At 37.3% G+C, this 25808-nt stretch overlaps 1 protein-coding gene and 1 long non-coding RNA gene across 4 annotated transcripts in view; both read right to left on the bottom strand.

Moving 5' to 3' along the window:
- Positions 1-392: 392 nt before the first annotated feature.
- LOC126765408 (uncharacterized) lies at positions 393-3084 on the bottom strand. Its single transcript, XR_007668349.1, has 2 exons — positions 1196-3084; positions 393-1088 (listed from the first exon to the last, which is right to left on the bottom strand). It is a non-coding gene; the product is annotated as an uncharacterized LOC126765408 (long non-coding RNA).
- A 2221-nt stretch (positions 3085-5305) lies between these two features.
- LOC126765196 (uncharacterized) overlaps positions 5306-25808 on the bottom strand; it is a 461867-nt gene continuing 441364 nt past the window's right edge. For all 3 annotated transcript variants that reach the window (XM_050482797.1, XM_050482798.1, XM_050482799.1), the window contains 3 exons: positions 6099-6206; positions 5975-6017; positions 5306-5884 (listed from right to left, as the gene is read on the bottom strand). In XM_050482797.1, the coding sequence (XP_050338754.1) occupies positions 5768-5884; positions 5975-6017; positions 6099-6206 (268 nt within the window). In that variant the 3' untranslated portion in view covers positions 5306-5767. The remainder of the gene's footprint in view (positions 5885-5974; positions 6018-6098; positions 6207-25808) is intronic.

Genomic DNA, 25808 nt, shown 5'->3' with positions numbered 1-25808 from the left:
AATTAAAACTAGTAAAAAATTATTATCTTTATTTATGGCGAATTTTTCGTTTAATTCTCTTCTTTAAATTCTGCAATACCGAAGGCCTTCTTTTGTAACGGAACAACTTTCTTTAAGCTAGTTTTTTTAAATTCGTCGACGTTTTCGGGAGCTCGATGATCCTTTTTCAGGTTTATGGCGAAATTTTGGAGCGATTGGAGGGTTCTCCTGTTTTTTAACAAAATTGACATTGTTGTCTTTCAACTACAAAGCAAAAGTAGAATGAGCGACACAGTTCAGGGCTTAAATCGGGACCAAATAATGTTGACACGATGTGTTTCTTATAAAATGGTATAAAACGATGGTTTAGACACTCCCTATACAGTACTTGTCCAATAAAAAAATATGCAGAGTTCTAAATTTAATCATTAATAAAAACATATATATTTGCGTATTTTTGAAAAAAATTATTTTTTATATGCTATATAAATTAATCTTAAATTATTATATTTTTGTATTGAATCATATTCAATATTTTGTCGCCCGCCTTTATTTTTTAACACAGCCTTTATTCTATCAGGCAAACTTTGAATGCATTTTTGTATCATGCTGTGAAATTCGACGTTATTTGTCCAGAGATCTTCAATGTTTCGCTTTAAAATATCAATTGTTGTGTTATTTCGTTCATAGACCGGTCGTTTAAGATATGCTCAACAGTTCTCGATTGGATTTAGGTCCGGAGAATTGCCAGGCCAAGGAAGGACTTCCAAATGCAATTCATTTAGGACATTCATGCTGTTTCTAGCTGTATAGCATGGAGCCCCATCTTGCATAAAGGTATATTCTTCTGGCGGAAAGTTAACTTGATTAACATAAGGCATCAAGGTATCTTTAAGTACAGATATGTATTGAACAGATCGCATTGTGCCTTCAATGAATTGTAGGGGACCAGGACCTTCTGCAGAAATGCAGCCCCAAATCATCACGGAAGGCGGGTGTTTTACCCTGTGAAGAACACAGGAGCTAGAATATTGTTCCCCCTTTCTTCTGCGAACGTAATTTGCCGCCTGAGTCACTGCTTCCAAACGACATTCATTGCTAAGAATAACCTTTAAAAAAATGTTAAATAAAATTTTAATGTGCTTACTATTGTTAGTTAAAAAAAATATAAAAAAGGAAATAAATTTAAATGAATGTAAATATTTTAGAAACGTACCTTGCTCCAATATCTTGAATCATAATTTTTGTGCAGCTGAGCCCACAACACTCGACGTCGTCGCATCAAATCCGTTAATTGTGGGTTCTTCGCTTGTTTCCTGCATTTTAAGCCATTTTCGTAAAATCTTCTGCGTAGAGTATGAAGAGATATCTTAACGCCAGCGCTACTAATGTTTCGTAAATTACTTGGCGCTGACGCAGTTCTATTTTTTAGCGCTTTTCTTACGATTGGGCGAACTTCCCTTCCACTCGTTACTCTTTTTCTCTCGCAGTTTGAGCGATTATTAACACTAGTCAAATTCTCGTTAGGCCACAGCCACTGATTTTTTAAAATTACCAACAATTTTGGCAATTTCTGAGAAGCTCGAAGCTTCTTCTTTCAAAACAGCTACAACTTTCATTTTCCTTTCTGATAAAATTTCACTTTTCCTACCCATTTCCTTTATAAAAACTTCAATTAGGAAACGAATGTGTTTTTGACAAAGATTTATTATTTTTGTACTTAACGGTCATCTAACTCAATATTTCACATTCTAGACATATCTAATCGTGGACCTTCTCATTTGTACCATATGTTATTACATGTCTGTCTCGGGTATTAATAATATTCTACATAGATTTCGAAAAAATATTACTGTTTTTATTAGCACCCAAAGGTTGTCAAAATAAGGACTGTACTGAAAAGAAACTGCACACAATGTTTTATTTTTAACGTCACGGATTTTATTAATTTTTGTTTGCAACTTTTTTTTAATAACAAGTAGAAGAGTTTCTATGCACATTTTATTAAAACTAGTAAAAAATTATTATCTTTATTTAGGCCGAATTTTTCGTTTAATTCTCTTCTTTAAATTCTGCAATACCGAAGGCCTTTTTTTGTAACGGAACAACTTTCTTTAAGCTACATAGTTTTTTTTCAATTCGTCGACGTTTTCGGCAACTTGATGATCCTTTTTCAGGTTTATGGCGAAATTTTGGAGCGTTTGGAGGGATCTCCTGTTTTTTAACAAAATTGACATTGTTGTCTTTCAACAAAGACAAAGTAGAATGAGCGAGACAGTACACGGCTAAATCGGGACAAAATAATGTTGACACGATGTGTTTCTTATAAAATGGTACCAATCGACATTAGACACTCCCTATATGTAATTCTCGGCCGGGTACTATCCTTTGTGAAAAATGGAGTGACCCTAAGGCCGCAATTGCAAATAGCCTGCTAGATATGTATTTTCTCGCCAAATTTTTCTATTTCAATTGTTGGTTGACTGTACCATCTTTTAGTTTCGTATAAAATTGGGAACCTAGTAATTATTTTGAGACCATTTTAATATATGTTTCATCGCCCATTATAATGGACTCAACAGATTCTGCACTGATTTTAGCTTTTGTCGCCAAATCGCGCACAGACATTGTTTTGTTTATTAAGGCCAACACCTTTGCTTCAATGATTGGATCACTAGGGCCTTTTTTCGCCTATTTTTTTATAAATCTTTTAAAGAATCCTTGAACTGTATTGCAATACAACTATTTTTCACACCATTTACACTGGCTTTAAACCGTTTTTCTAGCTTTTTGCATGAAATGCTTTTTTTGGTGCAGTAATTGCGCACAATCTGCTTACGCACGTGCTCTTTGTTCGATACATCGCGAAAATGAAATTACAAATTACGCAAAAAGAAAAAACAATGAAGCAGAACTGATCACCCTTTCTAATACCTGAGACAGACATCAAGTAACAATACCATATATGGTACAAATACCATATGTGTGTCTCCAAATACCAGCAAAATACCATATGAGCAATGTAGTATTTTGCTGGTAACAATACTATGATGTTTCATTGTGGTATTTGTATAAACACAGCTAAAAAACAGGTAACAAACTTTGCTAAAAAAAGCTTTTAAAATGACACAAAAGCTCTTCGAAATATTCTGTCAAAATGACTTAAAAAATTAATTATTGAAATAGAAAACAAAATATTTTTCACAATTTTTTCTTCCGAAAACATTTAGACAATGTCTCATTTTGATGTATTTGAGGATTCTAGAGAGACTTTAACCAAATCGCTTTTTTGCGATGAAAATAGATTAACTTTACAGTATTTGAAATAATTATACTTATTTTCTCCATTACACACATCTACATATTTATTGTTCACATTTTTTTTTTGGAAATATTTAATGCCTATGAAACAAAGGTAGTATTTCAGTTTACTACATTGCCGTGTGTGTCACCAACGTAATTAACAGAATACCATGATACCTTTACTATGGTATTGTTACTACATGTCTGTCTCGGGTATAAGGATACTTACCGGCGGTAAGTTACCGCTATTTGGTCAAATGACTACTTCATGAGAAATATTCAATATAAAGTGTGCAGTTTCTTTTCGGTACAGTCTTTAGAGTAACTGTAACTGAATAACTGATTGATTCCGAATCTCTAATAATTGAATCGCGCCCTCGCGATTTTCTGTGTGATTTTTCAAAAACCCATATGATGTTTCCACAAACAGTCGTTAACTCACTGAAGCCGCCAGATCAACAGCACCAAAAGTGCTTGGAGCTTTGCTGAAAAAAAGGCACGCGACAGACGGGAGGAGCAAGCCATTGCTCTACAGCAACAGATTGTAGAGCGAAATGAGGAATTTTGCAAATGGCGCGGGAAAGAAGAGATGAGCAAAAACAGGCCGCGGAGCAAAACGAGAAGGTTACAAGGGTATTGTTGACCCAAGCTCTCACTGCAATGACGACGGTGCTCAATAAGACTGTTGAAAAATTAAACAACTGGTAAGCTAATAAGCACATTTACATTCGCCAATGTATTGTGGTCTGGCAAAGAGAATTTAATAAATGTATTAGTACTTAATTTGTCAATAGTATACTATATTGTAATTATTTACATACATCCAATACGTATGTTTGTAATGAATAACGCTTATGGAATGTCTATCACAAAGACGAGATGTAGCGCTCTTCCCTAAAATTGGAATTTTCTGCAACTTCGAAGGCAATGTCGATGTCCTCCGATTCTACTAAAAGTTTTTCGAAGCCAAAGTCTCTTTCAGCAAAATGTTGTGAAGAATTGTACAAGCGTAAGTAATCATCGCAGCTTTTTCAGGGCTGTAATGAAAAAACGTTGTTTTGAGAGAGACCGGAATCTTGACTTCAAAATACCGAAGGCTCTCTCAATGGTAATGCGTGCTTGGGCGTGCAACTTGTTGTAACACACTTCCCTTACCTTTGATGGTTCTGCGACAGGCGCTAACAGCCATGGTTCAAATGGGTACTAAGCGCATACGTGTTGGAGATGTGTTCCAAATCCTAGTCATGGCAAGATCCAGAATATCCCGCATTGACAGCGGTGAACAGAAGTCGATGATCGCATAGCTGATAAAAAAGCAAATATATACTAAAATATTAGTTAAATACAATCGGAATTATATAGAACATTACATGCTGCTATAAAATCCCTTCCGACACATAAATAGAGAGAGAGTAGTGGTGGAGTCTGTGATCAGTGGTGAAACAATCCCAATTTGCGTGCAATCGATTGCTCCAATTGTGCCCTTGATTCCGAATTTATAAAACCTTCAAAAGAAATTTCATGTTATTTAAAAGCATATAGTTTTCAATTTGCACTTTACCCTCTCTTTATGTGTTAAATCTCCTTTGTAGTTGAGGGAAAATATACTTCCCTGCCTGTAATATCCATAATTAATTTAGAAATCTAGTTGAGAGCCGAAGACTGGCTCATTGAAAATAAGTAACAGTTCCCTACGTATTTCTGGTATGAGCCAAGCCCGCAACAACCGCATAAACAGAAAGTAGTTCCTCCAATCTATTTCAATAAAATAATTGCAATTTTCTTTCCAAATATTGAAGTTAAAGAAACAAACAACCGATTTTATATTGTGAGGTTTGCTTTCACACACACACTTTTTAGCTCAAAATTGAAATTAATTATGTGTTTTTAAATATTTAATTAATCTTTGAACTTTTGCCACATTATGCAACAAAATACATGCAATGGCGGACAAAAGTCTGCATACACCTCCTGTTTACGTGGTTCTGAAGGTACAAAATCTTTCATACTATACACTATTGCGTTTAATTAAAATGGTGTCTTTTTATTTCCACATTTTGATTTTTGTTGCCATAAATATACATTTTTTATGAATGCGTGCTAATCTAATTTAAAAGCAATATATTCTGCTTTGATACGTATAGTATGTGATATACATATTTACCATAAAACGATCATTGTCAAAAAATAAATATGTGTACTAAAAATATTTTAATTTGTTTGTATAGTTGGTACATATATATATGCATAGATAAATATAATATATGTATACATATACCCACATTTAGTAACTTCGAACACAACTAGTTAATATACTCAAATTAATTAAGTAGGTATTATACATGTGATTCACATTCGTCGACAGTGTATTTCTGTTATGGAGCTTTCAATGGTGAATATCCCAAGAAGTGGCGCGCTACACAGCTTTCCTAAATAACTAAGTTATTATACTTTATTGCTTGATGATCATGTTTAGCGAGTAACCTCATAGATGATTTGTCGAAGCAGATGCTTCTTGGGTTGTGTCATCACATTGTAAAGAACTGCTCTTCTGTGAAACGCGCAATGATGTGCTTCGAATTAATTCAATGCGCTGAGGCATCTATACATATACGTATAGTCAAATAAATTTAATATTCATTAACGTTTTGGCAATTATAAAATGTTTTTTTTTTTTTAAATAACTATTTACCGATTTTTCTGAAATATTCGAAGAAGGTCCAGAATTGCTAAATCTGATGAAATATATATACATGCAGTATAGTATATATAATATTGTTGTAAAATGATAATATCATACGATTCTAGTTATATACCTGAAGGCGCACATTTTTATTCTTTCTAATTCATTTTGCAGCGCAAGGTAGTCTCCATGCAGACAACGATACTGTTCGGTGAATTGTTGTTTTTCCTCAAGTAAAAGTCTTTAAAATATTTAAGGTAAAGTTAATTATTCGTTATATTTTACAAAATGGTCAAAGAAAATAGATTTTCTTGTTTTATCTAAATATTTCAAAAAAATTTTAGTGTTTTCTTAAGTTTACAAAAGTGTTCATAAATACTTCAAGCCGTTCTGAAGATAATACTTTATGTGTTCTTTTGTTGTGTTGTGTGAATTGTGTTCACAATTAAAGTAGTTGTTCTTAAGAAGGATAAAAAGCGGATAAAAAATACTGATGATTAGAAATGTATTTGCACGGCACGGGTTAATTTGTATTCTTATGTCTCTGAGAATTCTACAAAAGGGTGATACATTTCGAAGTTCCCTCTTTTTGCAAAGAAAACACAGAAACTTCAAATTTAAATTGATTTGTTTTTTGAAAGAACATTCTTTGGCATTTATTTTTTAAAAATTATCATTTTCAAATGTTGGCTTCTGCTATGTCTGAGACATCCGTTGAGTACAATTTTCGATGACACGTTTGAATCGAAACGGGATTTTCGCATAAACTTTAGACTTTACATACATACATATATGACAGCTCTTGAATCTCTTTAGGTTGCTCTTCGTCCCAAATGCGACAATTTTGCTTGTTTACCTGACCATTGAGTGAAGAAATGCCGCTTGGGAATGTCGAGCCGCTTCAGTTCTTGCATAAGTTGTATTTTGTTCGCTTTCAATGCGCCGAATCGACTTTCCACGATCTTCGTGTACACTTCACAGCGTGTTGAACGTGGCATTCGGTCGAATATGATCCAATAAACAATGTTGAGTTTAAAGATGGGTGATAGTGTTGCGAATAACACACAGTTGACCATAAGTTGAACGAAGCGCCCTAAACAGATTCTTCACAGAACGTGAATTTTCGTAATAAAGTTGGACGATTTGTAAACGTTGTACAGGCGTAAGTCTTTCTATGATGCCTAACGATACTCAAACAAAGTAACATGACAGCTTGACACGAATCATACATGATCTGTCAAAAAAGGGGCTATTGAAAAATTCCCAACTTGGATCATATATTGTATTGTATGCTGAAAAGTCAATTCTAAAAAAACCAGATGAACTACAAAAAATTTTGAAATTAACATTATACACTTTCGTAATTTCTTTCTTTCAAGTTGCAAAATTTCATATTAACATTCAAAACTAGTATCTTATTAATTTAAGTCCATATATATATTACGGGTCATATATATTACTATATTTTGCACAGTGTCCAAGATATTTATAGAAGGATCAAAAATGAGTATGAGCTTTGGTCCAATGTCTAGACCAATTTCATTAATATTCAGCGCTAAACCTCCTACTGAACTTCTTTACTGGCGAAGACACCGCTTATGTGGTTATAATCGCGTCAATTCAAGATAACAAGTGCTGCCAGGCCCTACTTCACCTGTCCTCTCCAAGGGAGTGGATATCTTCCTCTGCTTCCACCGGCGGGTACTGAATAGAAATCCTTCAAAGCTGAAGTGTTCTCTTTCATCCGGACAATATGATCTAGCCAGCGCAACCGCTGTCTCTTGATTCGCTGACCTATGTCAATGTCGACATATTCTCGTACATCTCATCATAAATCTTTCGCAAAGCCTTTCTCTTAAACACTCCTGAGGTCATTGTCCACGCCTCTGCACCATATAGCAGGACGGAAATAATGAGGGACTTTTAGAGTTTGGTTCTTGTTTGCCTAGAGAGAACTTTACTTTTCAGTTGCCTACTCAGTCCAAAGTAGCACTTGTTGGCAAGAGTGTCTCTGCGTTGGATTTCAGGGCTGATATTGTTGTTGGTGTTGATACTGGTTCCAAGATGGACAAAATTATCTTTGGCTTCAAAGTTATGACTGTGAACAGTGCCGTGTGAGCCCATAGATGGAGGAAGTCACACGATAGGGAGACTCCTTGTCTGAAATCTCCTTTGGTACCAAACGGCTCGGAGAGGCCCTTAACGATCCTGACGAAGCTTTTGGTGTTGTTCAACGTTAGCTAACACAGCCGTATTAGGCCTAATCAGTGTGTAAACGGTGGGCTTCATTCATTCACACAGTACGCTCGATAGAACCTTATATGCGATGTTAAGGAGGCTTTTCCCAAGGTAGTTGGCGCAGATTGTGGGGTCCCCCCAGAACACACTTAAATTCCAATAATCGGGCATGATTTCATCCGACCATCATCGATATTAATAGCCATGGGAAAAACATTATTTATTAAAGAAGCATGCAGAATATATGCAGATAAGTTCGATTGAGACGGTATACTTGTATAAGATAAAGTTAAGTAAATATGACCACCATTAACGCAAATTCAAACGCACTTAAATTTATTCATTCTGCTCAGCCGGTCATATCTAAAGATTTCAAATTCAATAAATATAGTTAAAAACTAAAACACACGCTTTTAAAGCACATCAAACTAAAAAGTGAACAATAATTTTTAGTATAAGATAACAATAACAAAAAAAAAATCAAAAACTCGGGTATTATTGTGAAAATAGCATGGGATGCTAGATCCTTACAGAAGTGTATACATATGTACATACATCGGGGAATTTTAAATGTAAAGACGTACACAACAAAAATCTGTGGTAACATAAATATACAGCCCTATTCTGAAAAAAACCTCTCAACTGAGTTGAGAGGAAAAATTTGAGAGATTTCTTGTGAGGCATATTTTGTGAGGCTATTCTTGCTCAAACCTCATAAGAAAAAGCTTAAAAAAGTCACCACGTGAGGTAAAAGCTTTTTGTTGTCAAACAGTTGTTTTAATAAAAATAAACAAACAAAAACACAAATGGATAATAAAGATATGTATGCGTCTGTGCTTGAGGGTGAAACAATCCCAATATGGGTACAATCGATTGCGCCGATTGTGCCCTTGATCCCAAATTTCGTGCAAAATCTTTAAGAGAAAATTTATTTACATATTTGTATTTATTTTTATTTATTTATCTTACCCCTTCTTTGTATCTGAAACATCCTGCGCGCTTGAAGGGAAATAAATTTCACTGCCCTTAACATTCATAATTAATTTCGAAATAAAGTGCAGAGTTCTAGACACAGAGGGCTGGCTCATAGAGAGCATATAACTATTACCAACGCATTTTTGGTAAGAGAAAAGCCCGTAAAAATACAAACACGCCAGGAAACGCAGATCAAAAGATATACTCGACTTCTGCACATCATGCGGCACCAATTCACCTATAAGTACTTTATAGCGATTTTGGGAATCGAAATGTATTTATAATTGTTGTGTCTTGCATAGTAAAATGATCGCTTTTGTCTCGTAAACCCTTCAAAATTTTCCTCCTACCCCCCGATTCCCCCTCCTCAACAATTGCCGCATACACAACAAACTTTTCCTACATGCTAGTTATAACACTCAAATATTTTTTGAAAAATGTCAAATATTGATGTAAAACAAAACAAACACAGATGTTTTGTATTATGATGGCTGCTTTCACACGTCACAGATATTTGTGATAATAGTGAGCATTTGAGCTTTTGAATTTTCGCCAGAATAAGGTAACCCTCACTATAGTGAGAAACATCACTGTAGTGAGGTTGGTGACTTTTGTGAGGGCAAGAGAATAGGGCTGATAGAATAATACCACACAAAAAGGAAAAATGTCAAACAATTATATGACTTTCAGGTAATAAAATTTTGTGTTGCAATTGCAAAGCCATGCTTCAAATAGAAGTTTTGTAGTAAAAATTCAGATGTTTACCATTAAAACGCCGACATTAAATACCTACGAAAAACAAGTAAGGAAGGGCTAAGTTCGGGTGTCACCGAACATTTTATACTCTCGCATGGTAAAGTGATAATCGAGATTTCATAATACGTCATTTACATATTTTTCAAATACCGTATTTTTGTAAAGTTTTATTCCGCTATCATCATTGCTTCCTAATGTTTATACTCGTATTATACAGAGAAGGCATCAGATGGAATTCAAAATAGCTTTATATTGGAAGAAGGCGTGGTTGCGAACCGATTTCACCCATATTTCGTGCATGTCATCAGGGTGTTAAGAAAATATTATATACCGAATTTCATTGAAATCGGTCTAGTAGCTCCTGAGATATGGTTCTTGGTCCATAAGTGGGCGGCGCCACGCCCATTTTCAATTTTAAAAAAAGCCTGGGTGCAGCTTCCTTCTGCCACTTCTTCCGTAAAATTTAGTGTTTCTGACGTTTTTTGTTAGTCGGTTAACGCACTTTTAGTGATTTTGAACATAACCTTTGTATGGGAGGTGGGCGTGGTTATTATCCGATTTCTTCCATTTTTGAACTGTATATGGAAATACCTGAAGAAAATGACTCTGTAGACTTTGGTTAACATAGCTATAGTAGTTTCCGAGATATGTACAAAAAACTTAGTAGGGGGCGGGGCCACGCCCACTTTTCTAAAAAAATTGCATCCAAATATGCCCCTCTCTAATGCGATCCTTTGTGCCAAATTTCACTTTAATATCTTAATTTATGGCTTAGTTATGACACTTTATAGGTTTTCGGTTTCCGCCATTTTGTGGGCGTGACAGTGGGCCGATTTTGCCCATCTTCGAACTTAACCTTCTTATGGAGCCAAGGAATACGTGTACCAAGTTTCATCATGATATCTCAATTTTTACTGAAGTTACAGCTTGCACGGACGGACGGACGGACAGACAGATATCCGGATTTCGACTCTACTCGTCGCCCTGATCACTTTGGTATATATAACCCTATATCTGACTCTTTTAGTTTTAGGACTTACAAACAACCGTTATGTGAACAAAACTATAATACTCTCGTTAGCAACATTGTTGCGAGAGTATAATAACTTCAATGAAAACTCTTTCTTTGTTCTAAACTTTGGATGTCACGTCGATGTGCACTCTTTAGCAATTCTCACCGAATCTAATAGCGAAGAGTACGTCTTAACTGCGTTTATATTTTATAATATTGGCAAATCTCATAAAAGCAAAAGTTCGATTCTTTCAATATAAAATAAGAATTCGTAAAAATTTAAAATACACAGAAAAAATATTCTGCCTGTCCAACATTTCCGTCTCTGTGGTCGACCAATGGAAGTGCTAGTCAAAAATAATATAAATGGATTAAGACAAGTTTTTATACTCTTGCAACCAGTTACTAGAGAGTATTATAGTTTTGTTCACCTAACGGTTGTACGTATCACCTAAAACTAATCGAGATAGATATAGGGTTATATATATATAAATGATCATGATAACGAGAAAAGTTTAAATCCGGTTGACTGTATGTCTGTCTGTCCATTTGTTCAAGCTGTAACTTGAGTAAAAATTGAGATACCTTGATGAAACTTGGTATGTTGGTTCGTATATGGGCGTAATCGGAACTCTGCTACGCCCACAAATCGCCATTAAGCGAAAACATATAAAGTGCCATGACTAAGCACTTAATTATGATATAAAGCTGTAATTTGGTACAGGGATTCACAGTAGCAAGGGGCACCTGTGGAAAAATTTTTTTACAATAACCAAATTTGCTGAGTATAAATTTTATAAGAACTTCTACCCATAGTGTGAAAATGGATGAAATCGGAGGATAATCCCGCTTACTCCACATATACATATATGTATAACGGTACTGTTAAAAACTACTAAAAGCGCGATAAATCAATAACTAAACTCGACGGATACGTTAAATTTTACCACCGAGATGGCATGAGAAGCTTTATGAAAGCCGGTGTGAAAATTGGACGATGGGAGTGGCACCGTCCACTTTTTGGTGAAGTCTCGGGACCCGTCCAACCGATTCGACAAAATTTGGTACTTACAGCTGCGAGCAGTGAAATAGTAGTGGGTGTTAGAGTTTTACATATCTGTGAGTTATGCAAAATACCAAACAATTTTAACATCCATAGAAATGCAAAAGTGGATCATATTTTCCGGGCTATGTTTATTACTAAAAATATTTTAATTTGAATATGTGCAAGATATGTTTATTTACAAAGATGTGTTTATGTATGAAAATTGATGGGAGCAGTAAAATAGTAGTAAAGTATTAAAAACTTTTTAAAAAAACTCTAAGGGATTTTTGCAAGTTGCTTCTATGCGAAATCTTAGTGCTTGTTAACTTTTTCATAGAATTTACGAGACTTTGGCATCTTTTCAGTGGTATGCTCAGCCAAGCTTGCTGCCCTACGGTTTTTGGATTCACTTCGTTCCGAATCTCCGCAGTTGACATTTTAGGTCGAGTCTTAGCACATCTTACAACTTTTTGTATAAAATTCTCAGAAAGAATCCGCCTTGCGCCCCTTTTTTCGTATTTTTTATAAATAAGTGCATTGCGAATCATTTGGCTGTAGGTTTTACCGTTGTTTATGACATATTAAATCCATTCTCGTTTTTCTTCACTACAGTGCTTCCCGCGACCCACTTAAAGGTGCACTGTCATATTTGTTTTGCTTTTTACATTGAATAATAAATAAAAGAACAGGAAACTTAAATATTTTTTAGTAAAAATAATATGTTTGCAATTAGCTCACCGTTCACTAATATTCTATTGCTCGCCCATAAAAACAGATATCCCAATATAATTGGCTCTAAAAAAGTAGCGGTAAGTGTTTCACACTTATTGTTGGGTATAACAGAACCGTTACACTTCAGAGAATATCACTAGAGTAATGATCGACGGCAATATCATAAAAGAAACAAAATTTAAAGCAAAACTCTCTTTGCCAATAGGCAGTACTATTTCAATGCTCGCAACTGTATGTCCCATTGCAAAAATTGATGAATTCGGACAACAACAACACCTACTTCCCATATAACACAATTTTAAATTCCACTTGATTCGCTCATTTTCCAGTACGCAAATCAAGAAGCGTTCAATATAACGGAATAAAACTTTGCACGAATAATATCTTTAGTGCGTGCCACCTTATGACCAAAAAGTGTACATATGAATGGGTTAACACCTTTATAGTGTTTCCCTGGCTTTGATTCCTGCAAGTTGCAAGAGCATAAATGTTCGGTTGCATCCGAACTTAGCCCTTCCTTAGTTGTTACCATAACTTTTTTAAATATCACGATACAATCAAATGAAACAGAACAGTCGAAGTGTACGGTTGTGTTAATTTAAAATTATAAGCGTAACGTACATATGTATTAAGATTTTCAAAAAGCCTGTGTGTCATATTACATTTTTCACTAAAGTTTTTCATTACAAACTAACAATTTAAATTTATTTAACGAGTAGTTTATACGAAAAAGCAACAAAACTCAGTGAAAGAATGGAAAAGTCATTAGAGCACTTAAGCGAATTAGAGGAATAAATGAAAAGAAGGGAAAAAAGCCCAGCATTAGAATCAAACGAAGCCAGAAGGACTCGTTTGCAGCAAGTGCGCCAGCATACAGCAGAAACACGAGCGTCAGAACCAGAGGAAGCCAGAGAGGCTCGTTTGCAGCAAATTCGGCAAAAACTGGCGGACGTTCTCTTCAAATTTGAGGTACGTGTTCTAATTGGAGTCAAACATCACGTACGTAAGATTATTTGAAGAAAATCAAAATAATTTCTCAAAATATAAAACGAAACATATGAAATTTCTATTATATCTTGCTTTGATATAGGAGGAACTATATAATTACAGCTTGATTTATTTGCATTAGTAAATGATAAAAGGAATTAGAGAAAAAAATCATGTGGTTCATGTAAATATTTTTATTTTACAAAATAATATGTAAGTTGTAAGTTACTGTTACAACAAATAATGACCCTATATAATATTAAAAAAGCTTAATCATAATTACTACGATATGCAGAATCGTCATCCGCATTTGAGCTCACGTCTAAGGTATGTTATATTGACTCTGCACTCAAAGCCGTCATAGAATTTAATAGTTTAATTACCTCTGATGACAATGTGGTACTTTTTTTTGGCGGATCTAATCTCATATTAGAAATAAGTGGGTCTGATGACACGAGCAACCAATGAATATGATCTCACATTGTATTTTCTCTGGAACATTTCCACGAAAAATTCTCTGGATATCTGATATCCTTATTGCTCGATCCTAAGCTTCCTCAGAAAGTTGTCCAATCGGCAATGGTGCCCACTCAATGATAAGGTACCCGTGAATCAGTACTACTTGAATTGATATTTTTCAACTAACATTTTTGCGGTATCGAAGCAATATTCTTTGAACAAATCGACGTTGACTGCAAAACCGCATGACAAACTTGTATTATGACATGAGCACGATTGAGGAGTTCTACGCTCAAACCCAAAAATTCTGCTGACTCTTGACTATTGCAAAAAAAACCTCCTAGCTGTATTTCCATCATTGCAGTTTCCGCATTCTTTAACTTTTGGAGAATCAACAATGAGCCCAAGCAACTGTTTGAAACTCTGCTGTATAGCTTTTTCGAGTTGCAATCAGTAGTTTGTCTTTTTGAGTACGCGCTTGCCAAGATGAAGATCCTTTTTATCATAGTCCTAAAACATCTACAATTCAATTGCATACACCATTTTTTTTTTATTACAAAAGCAAGCAAAGCAGTTTCCTCGAGCTCCCTTATCAGAGGCTCGTAACGACTGAAAGAAAATTTACTGCTTCAAATTTTACACAAATACCATCCCATTTTCATCTAAAAATCATCAGACTTTCAAGATTTACCCGAATCTAATTTAGAATGAAAAAGAATATGATCAAATTTGAGTACCTATTATGAGAATCAGATGTATCATTAAACTTTTCTTTGGTTTTTTAAGGCACTCTACAATTTTATTTTGCTCCGTGTCCAGAAAAAGCATGTCCCTACTTATATAACACCTAATATATTATATAGTCACTTAATATGCTATGCAAAATCGTTTTCTTCAGAAACTTCCTATGTATTTGCTAGAAAGTCCTCGAGAGGCAAAAAACTCGATGCGACTGCAGCCTGATCTCAGCACGCAACGCGAAATGAAAACAGACATTAAAAACGCAGTGGCGCCTCGTGGCACGGGATTTTGCGAAATATCAATCAATGATACCGTAGCCGATACGAAAAATATTGGTTGACCACCCGTCTCCATTAATCTCATAACTTTCAACGTCGGCAAAGGTAAAATACTAACAAAAAAAATTGGTTATACATGCTCTTGTTTCACGTATGATTTTGACAGTCATATGTTTTATTCAGAGCAAATTATTCACATAATATGTTATACCAGTCACCGACTAAACCTCGTACTGAGCAGTTGAGTTAGCGTCTTTCTCTGAGTTTATAGCTATTCAAATAGCTCTCTTTTGGTGTTTTTTTGCACCCCGGTCTGCTTACTTAATTAACGCGATTAATACTTATTTTAAGTGAGAAATTTAATCCAATACTTATATAAGTGTATTATAATTTTTCCACTATGCCCCCGGTGGGCTTCCAGTTCGGGGACAACAGGTTTGCTGCGCTGGCCCAAGGTCCCCAACCAAAACGTAAAAATCGTATCAAAAACTGCAAGATGCTTTTCCTGACTTACCGCCAATAAAAGTGATGATCCAAAGTATATTGTGATTAAATCCGATGAGAATACTACACCCCTTTCGAAGGTTTCTTGTTTTCGTGTTTACAATGCCTTACTTACCGTGAGCAAAGATATAAACAAAATTAGTGAATTACGCGACGGCAGCCTATTACTGCTAGTGAAAAATAACCAAGTAGGAGAAAAGTTTATAAAAACGAAATGTCTTTTCAACATTGGCGCTGTTGGCGCTGTTAGCGCTAGCTATTATCAACATCTTAATTGTAACAAAGGCACCATTTATGCACCGTTTTTAAACGATGTGCCTGAAAGCGAAATAATAGAAGGACTGAGTTCTTACGAAGTTTCCGCGGTTTATACTTAAGTTCACTCGCAAGGGTGAAGGTGTTATAAAGCCTACTGGTGTTATGCTAATATCATTCAACAGTTATTCCCTTCCAAACAAAATAAACATCGCATGGAGGATGACCTCTGTGCGACCGTACGTGCCTAATCCAATGCGCTGCAGGTCATGCCAGAAATTGGGTCATACGCAAAAACATTGTAAAGGTTCCCCAACATGCGAAATTTGCAATTTTCCTTCTCCACACGATAATGACTGCATCCGAGTTACTTATGTGTGCGAATTGTTCTGGCGAGCATCGCTCTTCTGACTATACGTGTCCAAAGTATATGCAAACTAAAGAAATTTTAAAAATAAAGACACTAGAAAAGTGCAGTATGCACGAAGCCCTCAAAAAGTATAGAGAAAATAATTCCCTCCCTTCCCTCACTGCTAGCTTTGCACATGTGCTTCAACCTACAAAAGAGATGTCCTCTGTAACCACCACACCAACAAAAATTTCAGCCATCAACAACTCCACAAAATCTAAAAATACTCATAGAACTGCCGACAATGACTTGCCTAGTACATCAAAACAAAACGCAGAGGTCACCTCTGAACCCAACTCATCAATAAACTCTTTAACTAGCAAAAATCACTCACCAAACGCCAACAATAAGCATATTTCCATCAACAAGCCTGCATCGATCAGTTCAGACTACAACAACGTCTCACATTCAGCTAAAATTATCAGCGACAACTGTACCCAACAAGACTTTCTTAAATCCCAAACTTTTCAGACAACAACAGCCTCTTTCATTTCCAACTTAAACAACTCCTTAAACTCGCTTAATAAATATATTGACTTCAACAATACTACTACCAACACTACTGTGCAATCTAATCCACCTAATCACGAAAATCTCTTTCCAACAACAAGCATTTCCAACGATAATCAATACTCTACTGAACATACTGAACAAATAGAAATTGACTCTGAATAAATACGCTTAGCTCTTACTCTCTTTTGAACTAGTACTCAATTGGTGACACTCAGCTTCAACTGACTGCTCATACGAGTTGATATTCTAGCTCTCTTCCGTTTCCCTTTTTCTTTTTTTCCTACATAGATCTTATGATTCCATTATTGCAATGGAATTTAAACGGCTACACTAATAATTACAATGAGCTTCAATTATTAATACAAGATCATGCCCCAGCTATTATACTCTTAAATGAAACTCACATCTCTTTCAACTTGTCGGCTTTTACTCCTGAGCAGTACATTGGCATGTTTCACAATCTTCCACATATTAGCACTGGTAAAAGAGGCATTGCGATTCTCATAAGAAGAGATATTCCACACAAAATTAAAGCCATTCAATCCAACTTGCTGGCTATGTCGATCGAAATTATGTATCTTAGTTAAAAAAATCTATATTGCACCAGACGAACAATTTACCAGTACAAACATCCTGCAATTAATCAATCAAGCTTCTACTCCTTTAATTTTCGCTGGTGATTTTAATGCATGGAGTCCACTATGGGGCTCTCCGATAGCCATCAAGAGGGGCAAATGCATTGAAAACGCTTTACTTTCCTCTTAACTTATTATGTTTGAATAACGGATCCGCGACACACTTTTCCACTCACTCCACTTTTTCCCATGTAGATCTTACAATGTGCACCGACACACTTGCCACAGAGTGCGAATGGAGTATACTCGATCACCTGCATGGAAGCGATCACTTCCCCATTGTACTAAAATTGCACCTAGGTTCAACAACGAAAAACCACAAAATGAACAAGGTATTCAAAACTGATTACGCTGATTGGGAGAAGTTTCAGACATATTGCGAGATAAATGGCAATAATACCCCAATATCTGGCAACCCTAACCAAGAAAGCGAGTTTAACAAAAATTACCCGTTCAGCACATTCGCTGCATTCCTCATACAAAGCCAGCAGCAAGTTCAAAGAGTGTTCCTTGGTGGAATAAAGAAATCGCTGAATTGCGGAAAAAAAACAGACAGCTTGGTATGAATACAAACGGGCTCGATCACTAGTCAACTTAATATCTTTCAGGAAAGCCAATGCTATTTTCCGTCGATCCGCGAAACAGGCCAAGAGTAAATGTTTTCAGGATTTCACAAGCAAAATAAATCCTTCGTCTAGTCCTAAGTTAATATGGAACCCTTTAAAAAAACTTTCTGGAGTGCCTAGAAATCTAACCATTCAATGCGTAAAGGGGCCAACAGGTTTGGTAACCAATCCATTCGATATTTCCGAGTTATTTGCAAACCACTATTCTGAAACAAGCTCAGATATTTCATTCAGCACACAGTTTCAAACCTCTAAAACCACCACACTGTCCGACACTTCCTACTCTGTCTCCCCTCTTTCTTTTTCTGCTAAACAAATAGAAACCAGCATTTCACTGTCTGAATTCGAGTTCGTTGCATCTACCGTTAAGGGTAAGTCCCCGGGGCAAGATAAAATTTCTTATCCAATTATCAGATCCACCCCGATTGGTAAAGCTTTACAACAAAATTTTCAATACTGGTATCTACCCCCAATTTTGGAAAACGTCCTGTGTTATACCAATACTTAATACTTTGTGTGGTACAAATCCCCCGATGAACTTGCTAACTATAGGCAGATTTCCCTCCTTCCATGTATGGGCAAAATTTTGGAAAAGATCGTGGCTAACCGCTTGATGTGGTATGCTTAGCGAAACAAGTTCATATCACCGAATCAAGTCGCCTACAAAAAACGTCAAGGCACGTTAGATGCTTTAATCCAACTAGACTACTTCATTACTAACGCTTTGTCCAGCAAAAACCACGTGTCCGTACTATCTCTGGACTTTCACAGAGCTTTCGACAAAATTGGAGCCCATATTATTATTCGACAACTTAGAAAATGGAAAATAGGCCAGAATATGATACGTTTTATTACTAACTTTCTCACAAACAAAAAAACTCAAAGTCAACGTAAATGCTTTTCTTTCTTCAACACTCCCGGTTTCTAATGGTACGCCGCAAGGCTCACCTCTTTCAGCCTTCCTTTTTATCATTGCTTTCGATGATATTAGTAGGATGATAAAAAATTACAAGAAGAACGATGTGACCAAAGATGCCTTCTATGAGCGCTTGGAGCGCGCTTATGAGAGCTGCCCCCACCACGATGTCAAAATCGTGTTTGGCGACTTTAACGCCAGGGTGGGCAAAGAAGGTATATTTGGCACTACGGTCGGTAAATTCAGCCTCCACGACGAAACATCCCCAAATGGGTTGAGGCTGATTGACTTCGCCGGGGCCCGAAATATGGTTATCTGTAGTACTAGATTCCAGCATAAGAAGATTCATCAAGCTACCTGGCTGTCTCCGGATCGAAAAACTACCAACCAGATCGACCATGTTGTGATAGACGGAAGACACGTCTCCAGTGTTTTAGATGTGCGTGCGCTCCGAGGTCCTAACATCGACTCGGACCACTATCTTGTTGCAGCTAAGATTCGCACTCGCCTCTGTGCAGCAAAAACGCACGCCAACAAACACAAGGAAGGTTCGACGTCGAAAAGCTGCAATCACAACAGACTGCCGAACGATTTTCTACTTGGCTTGCACTCCTGCTCTCTGAGAGCACTGGTCAACAACTCGGTATAGGGGAACTGTGGGACGGCATTTCAAATTCCATACGTACAGCTGCAACCGAAACCATTGGTTTTCGGAAAGAGCAAAAAACAGCTGGTACGACGAGGAGTGCCGTGTCGCAGCGGAGAGAAAACAGGCTGCCTACCTCGCAACGTTACGATCGACCACTACACGTGCGGGATGGGATAGATACCGAGAGTTGAAGAGGGAGCGAGACGCATTTGCAGACAGAAGAAGAAGGAGGCCGAAATGCGTGAGTATGAAGAGCTTGATAAGCTGGCCGACAGGGGTAATGCTCCAAAATTCTACGAAAAAATGCGGCGGCTTACAGAAGGTTTCAAGACCGGAGCATACTCTTGTAGAACCCCCAAAGGTGATCTAGTCACTGATTCCCAGAGCATAGTTAAATTATGGAGGGAACACTTCTCCAGCCTGCTGAATGGCAGTGAACGCACAACACCAGGAGAAGGAGAACCCGATTCCCCAATCGATGACGATGGAGCAGACATTCCATTACCCGACCATGAAGAAGTTCGAATAGCAATTGCCTGCCTCAAGAACAACAAAGCGGCAGGGGCCGACGGACTACCGGCCGAGCTATTCAAACACGGCGGCGAAGAACTAATAGGGAGCATGCATCAGCTTCTTTGTAAAATATGGTCGGACGAGAGCATGCCCAACGATTGGAATTTAAGTGTGCTATGCCCAATCCATAAAAAAGGAGACCCCACAATCTGCGCCAACTACCGTGGGATTAGCCTCCTCAACATCGCATATAAGGTTCTATCGAGCGTATTGTGTGAAGATTAAAGCCCACCGCCAACAAACTGATTGGACCTTATCAGTGTGGCTTCAGACCTGGAAAATCAACAACCGACCAGATATTCACCATGCGCCAAATCTTGGAAAAGACCCGTGAAAGGAGAATCGACACACCACCTCTTCGTCGATTTCAAAGCTGCTTTCGACAGCACGAAAAGGAGCTGCCTTTATGCCGCGATGTCTGAATTTGGTATCCCCGCAAAACTAATACGGCTGTGTAAACTGACGTTGAACAACACGAAAAGCTCCGTCAGGATCGGGAAGGATCTCTCCGAGCCGTTCGATACCAAACGAGGTTTCAGACAAGGCGACTCCCTATCGTGCGACTTCTTCAACCTGCTCCTGGAGAAAATAGTTCGAGCTGCAGAACTAAACAGAGAAGGTACCATCTTCTATAAGAATGTACAGCTGTTGGCGTATGCCGACGATATTGATATCATCGGCCTCAACGCCCGCGCCGTTAGTTCTGCTTTCTCTAGGCTGGACAAGGAAGCACAGAAAATGGGTCTGGTAGTGAACGAGGGCAAAACGAAATATCTCCTGTCATCAAACAAACAGTCGTCGCACTCGCGACTTGGCACTCACGTCACTGTTGACAGTCATAACTTTGAAGTTGTAGATAATTTCGTCTATTTAGAAACCAGTATTAACACCACTAATAATCTCAGCCTGGAAATCCAACGCAGGATTGCTCTTGCCAACAGGTGCTACTTCGGACTGAGTAGGCAATTGAAAAGTAAAGTCCTCTCTCGACGAACAAAAGCTAAACTCTATAAGTCGCTCATAATTCCCGTCCTGCTATATGGTGCAGAGGCTTGGGCGATGACAGCAACCGATGAGTCGACGTTACGAGTTTTCGAGAGAAAAATTCTGCGAAAGATTTATGGTCCTTTGCGCATTGGCCACGGCGAATATCGCATCCGATGGAACGATGAGCTGTACGAGATATATGACGACATTGACATAGTTCAGCGAATTAAAAGACAGCGGCTACGCTGGCTAGGTCATGTTGTCGGAATGGATGAAAACACTCCAGCTCTGAAAGTATTCGACGCAGTACCCGCCGGGGGAAGCAGAGGAAGAGGAAGACCTCCACTCCGTTGGAAGGACCAAGTGGAGAAGGACCTGGCTTCGCTTGGAATATCCAATTGGCGCCACGCAGCGAAAAGAAGAAACGACTGGCGCGCTGTTGTTAACTCCGCTATAATCGCGTAAGCGGTGTCTACGCCAATTAAGAAGAAGAAGAAGATAAAAAATTACATAGGAGTTGAGCACCAGATCTATGCTGACGATGTTCTAATCTACACAAAAGTCTCTGACGTTAATTTAGCTCAATCCTTATTTACTAATATACTCGCCAGAATTGAGACTTGGTCACTGGAGTCTGGTGCTTCACTTTCCTTAGACGAAACACATATCCTTCATGTATGTAGGAAGCAAAATTGCAACGGTATTTCACTTACCCACAACCAAACTAACATCGGATGTATGTAAAACACAGCTGAAAATACTAGGATTAATTTTTGACTCTAATTAAAACTTTAATGCTCACTGTAAATATGTCAGAAACTCGTTAATGACACGATTAAATATTGTTAAATATCTCTCGTCTAAGCATTCATTTATTCATCGGAACACACTAGTCAATGTTGTCAGAGCTTTGCTAACTTCAAAAATAGATTATGGGCTTCCCATCTATGGCAATTGCTCCAAAAGCAGTATCAACCTTTTAAATGCACCATACCATTCCGCAATACGGCGAAGTCTCCGGGCCTTTCCAACCTCGCCAATAAAAACGATAATGGCTGAATCTGGTTTACCAACTATTCAAAATAAAATTATAGATTCTTCGCTCCAAATTCTTGCGAAAACGGCTGAGAACACCAACCCATTACTAAATACAACTATCACCCATGCCACGAAAAAAAGAAAAATTCCAAGAATACAATCGGCTATTTCGAGATGCTTAAGTTTCGCTGCAGAAAATAATATTTTACGTAACGCAAGATGCAAATTCACCACTCGACATCCTCCCTGTCTGATCAATGATGAAATCCTACAGAATAAGCTTATGTTTTTGTCCAAACAAAACACACCAAACAAAGTCTTTCAACAAACCTTTGCTGAACTGGAATCTAATTACACAAATAATGGCTGGAAGTTATTGTTTACGGATGGCTCCAAGTCCATCGATTCCACTTCGTTAGCAGTTGTCACTGCCACAGGAGAAATTATTTGCAATTGGCTTCTTCCCTCAACGACTTCTGTATTTACCGCTGAAGGATCTGCTATCCTTCATGCAGTTAATTACGCAAAAAAGACTAAAGGAAAGTTCCTCATCTGTACAGACAGCAAATCGTGTATGTCTGCAATAACGTCTCCTTCCAATCGCAATTCCATAATAGAAGTTATCAGGGACGCGGTCATTGGTGCCCCTCAGAAAATCGAAGTAATGTGGATCCCTCCATGCTGGTATTACAGGCAACCACTTTGCAGACCTCGCTGCGAAAAATGTAGCCAGGACTCCTGCCTTAACATACTACGTCTCATCCAAGCAAGACATTTCTAACCTTATTAAGCACAAAAGGCATCAAAAAAACGCAACGCGGTCATAAACTCAGCCAGAAATCGAATAATCTACTCGTCAACAGTTCCAACTAGCGCAATGAAGACATATACTCGATTAAGGATTGGACACACTATCATAACACACGCCCACTTACTATCGGGTAAAAGCCCATCCATTTTCCCCCTTAGCGATGACACCGCTTCTATCAAACACTTACTCACACTCTGTCCGATGCTTCACTCAACAGCCCACAACTCTGGCAACATTGATCTCATAAAACTACTAAGTGAACCTTCAGAAAAAAACGTTATGATTGTATATAGATTCTTAAAAACGATTTGTTAAAACATATTTAAGCAACTTACATCTTTACTAACCCTTAGCAAATAGAATTTTTCACCTAGTTATAATTACAAGGCGGCTGAAGGCCTCGTAGCCAGAGCTGCGTTTATGTATTTATATAATAAAACTCTTTTTACTCTCGCAACAATGTTGCTAAGGAGAGTATTATAGTTTTGTTCACATAACGGTTGTTTGTAAGTCCTAAAACTAAAAGAGTCAGATATAGGGTTATATATACCAAAGTGATCAGGGCGACGAGTAGAGTCGAAATCCGGATGTCTGTCTGTCCGTCCGTCTGTCCGTCCGTCTGTCCGTCCGTCCGTGCAAGCTGTAACTTGAGTAAAAATTGAGATATCATGATGAAACTCGGTACACGTATTCCTTGGCTCGATAAGAAGGTTAAGTTCGAAGATGGGCAAAATCGGCCATTTGCCACGCCCACAAAATGGCGGAAACCGAAAACCTATAAAGTGTCATAACTAAGCCATAAATAAAGATATTAAAGTGAAATTTGGCACAAAGGATCGCATTAGAGAGGGGCATATGTGGACGCAATTTTTTTGGAAAAGTGGGCGTGGCCCCGCCCCCTACTAAGTTTTTTGTACATATAGCTATGTCAACCAAACTCTACACAGTCGTTTTCTTCAGGCATTTCCATATACAGTTCAAAAGGAAGAAATCGGATAATAACCACGCCCACCTCCCATACAAAGGTTATGTTGAAAATCACTAAAAAAGTGCGTTAACCGACTAACAAAAAAACGTCATAAACACTAAATTTTACGGAAGAAATTGCAGAATGAAGCTGCACCCAGGCTTTTTTTAAAAATTGAAAATGGGCGTGGCCTCGCCCACTTATGGACCAAAACCATATCTCAGGAACTACTAGACCGATTTCAATGAAATTCGGTATATAATATTTTCTTAACACCCTGATGGCATGTACGAAATATGGGTGAAATCGGTTCACAACCACGCCTTCTTCCAATATAACGCTATTTCGAATTCCATCTGATGCCTTCTCTGTATAATATATACATTAGGAACCAATGATGATAGCGAAATAAAACTTTACACAAATACGGTATTTGAGAAATATGTAAATGACGTATAATGAAATCTCGATTATCACTTTATTGTGCGAGAGTATAAAATGTTCGGTGACACCCGAACTTAGCCCTTCCTTACTTGTTGTTATATGAAATATTATAAATAAATAAATAAATAAATATGTTATACATATCTTTAATAACACCCTCCAATAGACTGGATATAGAACATGATTTTGACAGTCATATGTTTTAGTCAGAGCAAATGATTCACATAATATGTTATACATATCTTCAATAACACCCTCCAATAGGGTGGATATATAGTAGAACAACAATCATTTCTTTATCACTGGATAGACACATTTTTAACTGCGCGCAATTAGAGACTCGAAACACTTGGCCGGCGTAACTCCGAGACGCGACTATTCGATCGACTCTAACACATTCAGCTGTCTTGACAGTAGACAGCAGTGCTCCCTTAAAGATTTTTTAAGCTTTAACTTGATAATTTCAAAAAATACTTTCGGGGTTTGGCCAGCTTTTGAGGAAAATCGGCCACAGTGTGATGGTAGAAACATTAAATTTCTAAATGGATTGTAAACACTACAGCAAACTCATATTTGCCTAATGAATAATTAAAATGAATAAAGCAAAAAGATGGTTGGTTGTTTGCAATCGTTTCAAGGCCCATTTAAATTTATTGAAAAGTATTCCAACATCTAAATCTTATTGGAACAATCTGTATCCAGGCTCTGTTCCAGAAGTGATTGCGGAGTTATCTCAAGCCGAGCAAAGGCTAATTTCACTATAATTCCATTTGTCAAAATTATAAAATAAAGCGGCATATTTGGGCAATATAGTTTTCGAGGTCAAGCGGTGCTGTTTGCTCAGGAAGTGGAAGTTACTAAAAACCTTCCGAACATGTTACGAAGAACCACTAATAATGCAGGACTAGTTGTCATCATTGAGATTCCTGAAAATATTAATGTAACGCGACAGCTTTCAGTATCTAGGCAAAAGGTACCTACGTTAATATGATGCACTACATTGGTAAGTTGATAACAATTCCCTTTATAAAGACGTCACTATCGATAAAAACGTCATAACAAATGAAGAGGATATTAAAAGAGTAGAAGAATGTTACTAGTTCTTACACAAGAATCAGTGATTTTTCGAGAACATACGTGCTTCATTGCTCCAATTTAACCAGATCATATTCACATCAGGTTTTGTAGGTGCAATGACATTATCTAACATCCTAAGGGCCAGTTTCCTTGTATCACCACACTGGTTTACAAACACCCTCAATCGGAATATGATAACGGCTGACCAAATCTACA

Source organism: Bactrocera neohumeralis, unplaced genomic scaffold, assembly GCF_024586455.1.
Source record: "Bactrocera neohumeralis isolate Rockhampton unplaced genomic scaffold, APGP_CSIRO_Bneo_wtdbg2-racon-allhic-juicebox.fasta_v2 cluster10, whole genome shotgun sequence".
In the NCBI taxonomy this organism is placed as follows: Eukaryota; Metazoa; Arthropoda; class Insecta; order Diptera; family Tephritidae; genus Bactrocera; species Bactrocera neohumeralis.
The sequence above is the reverse complement of the archived record's forward strand: the minus strand, read 5'-3'. Positions and strand labels throughout refer to the sequence as shown.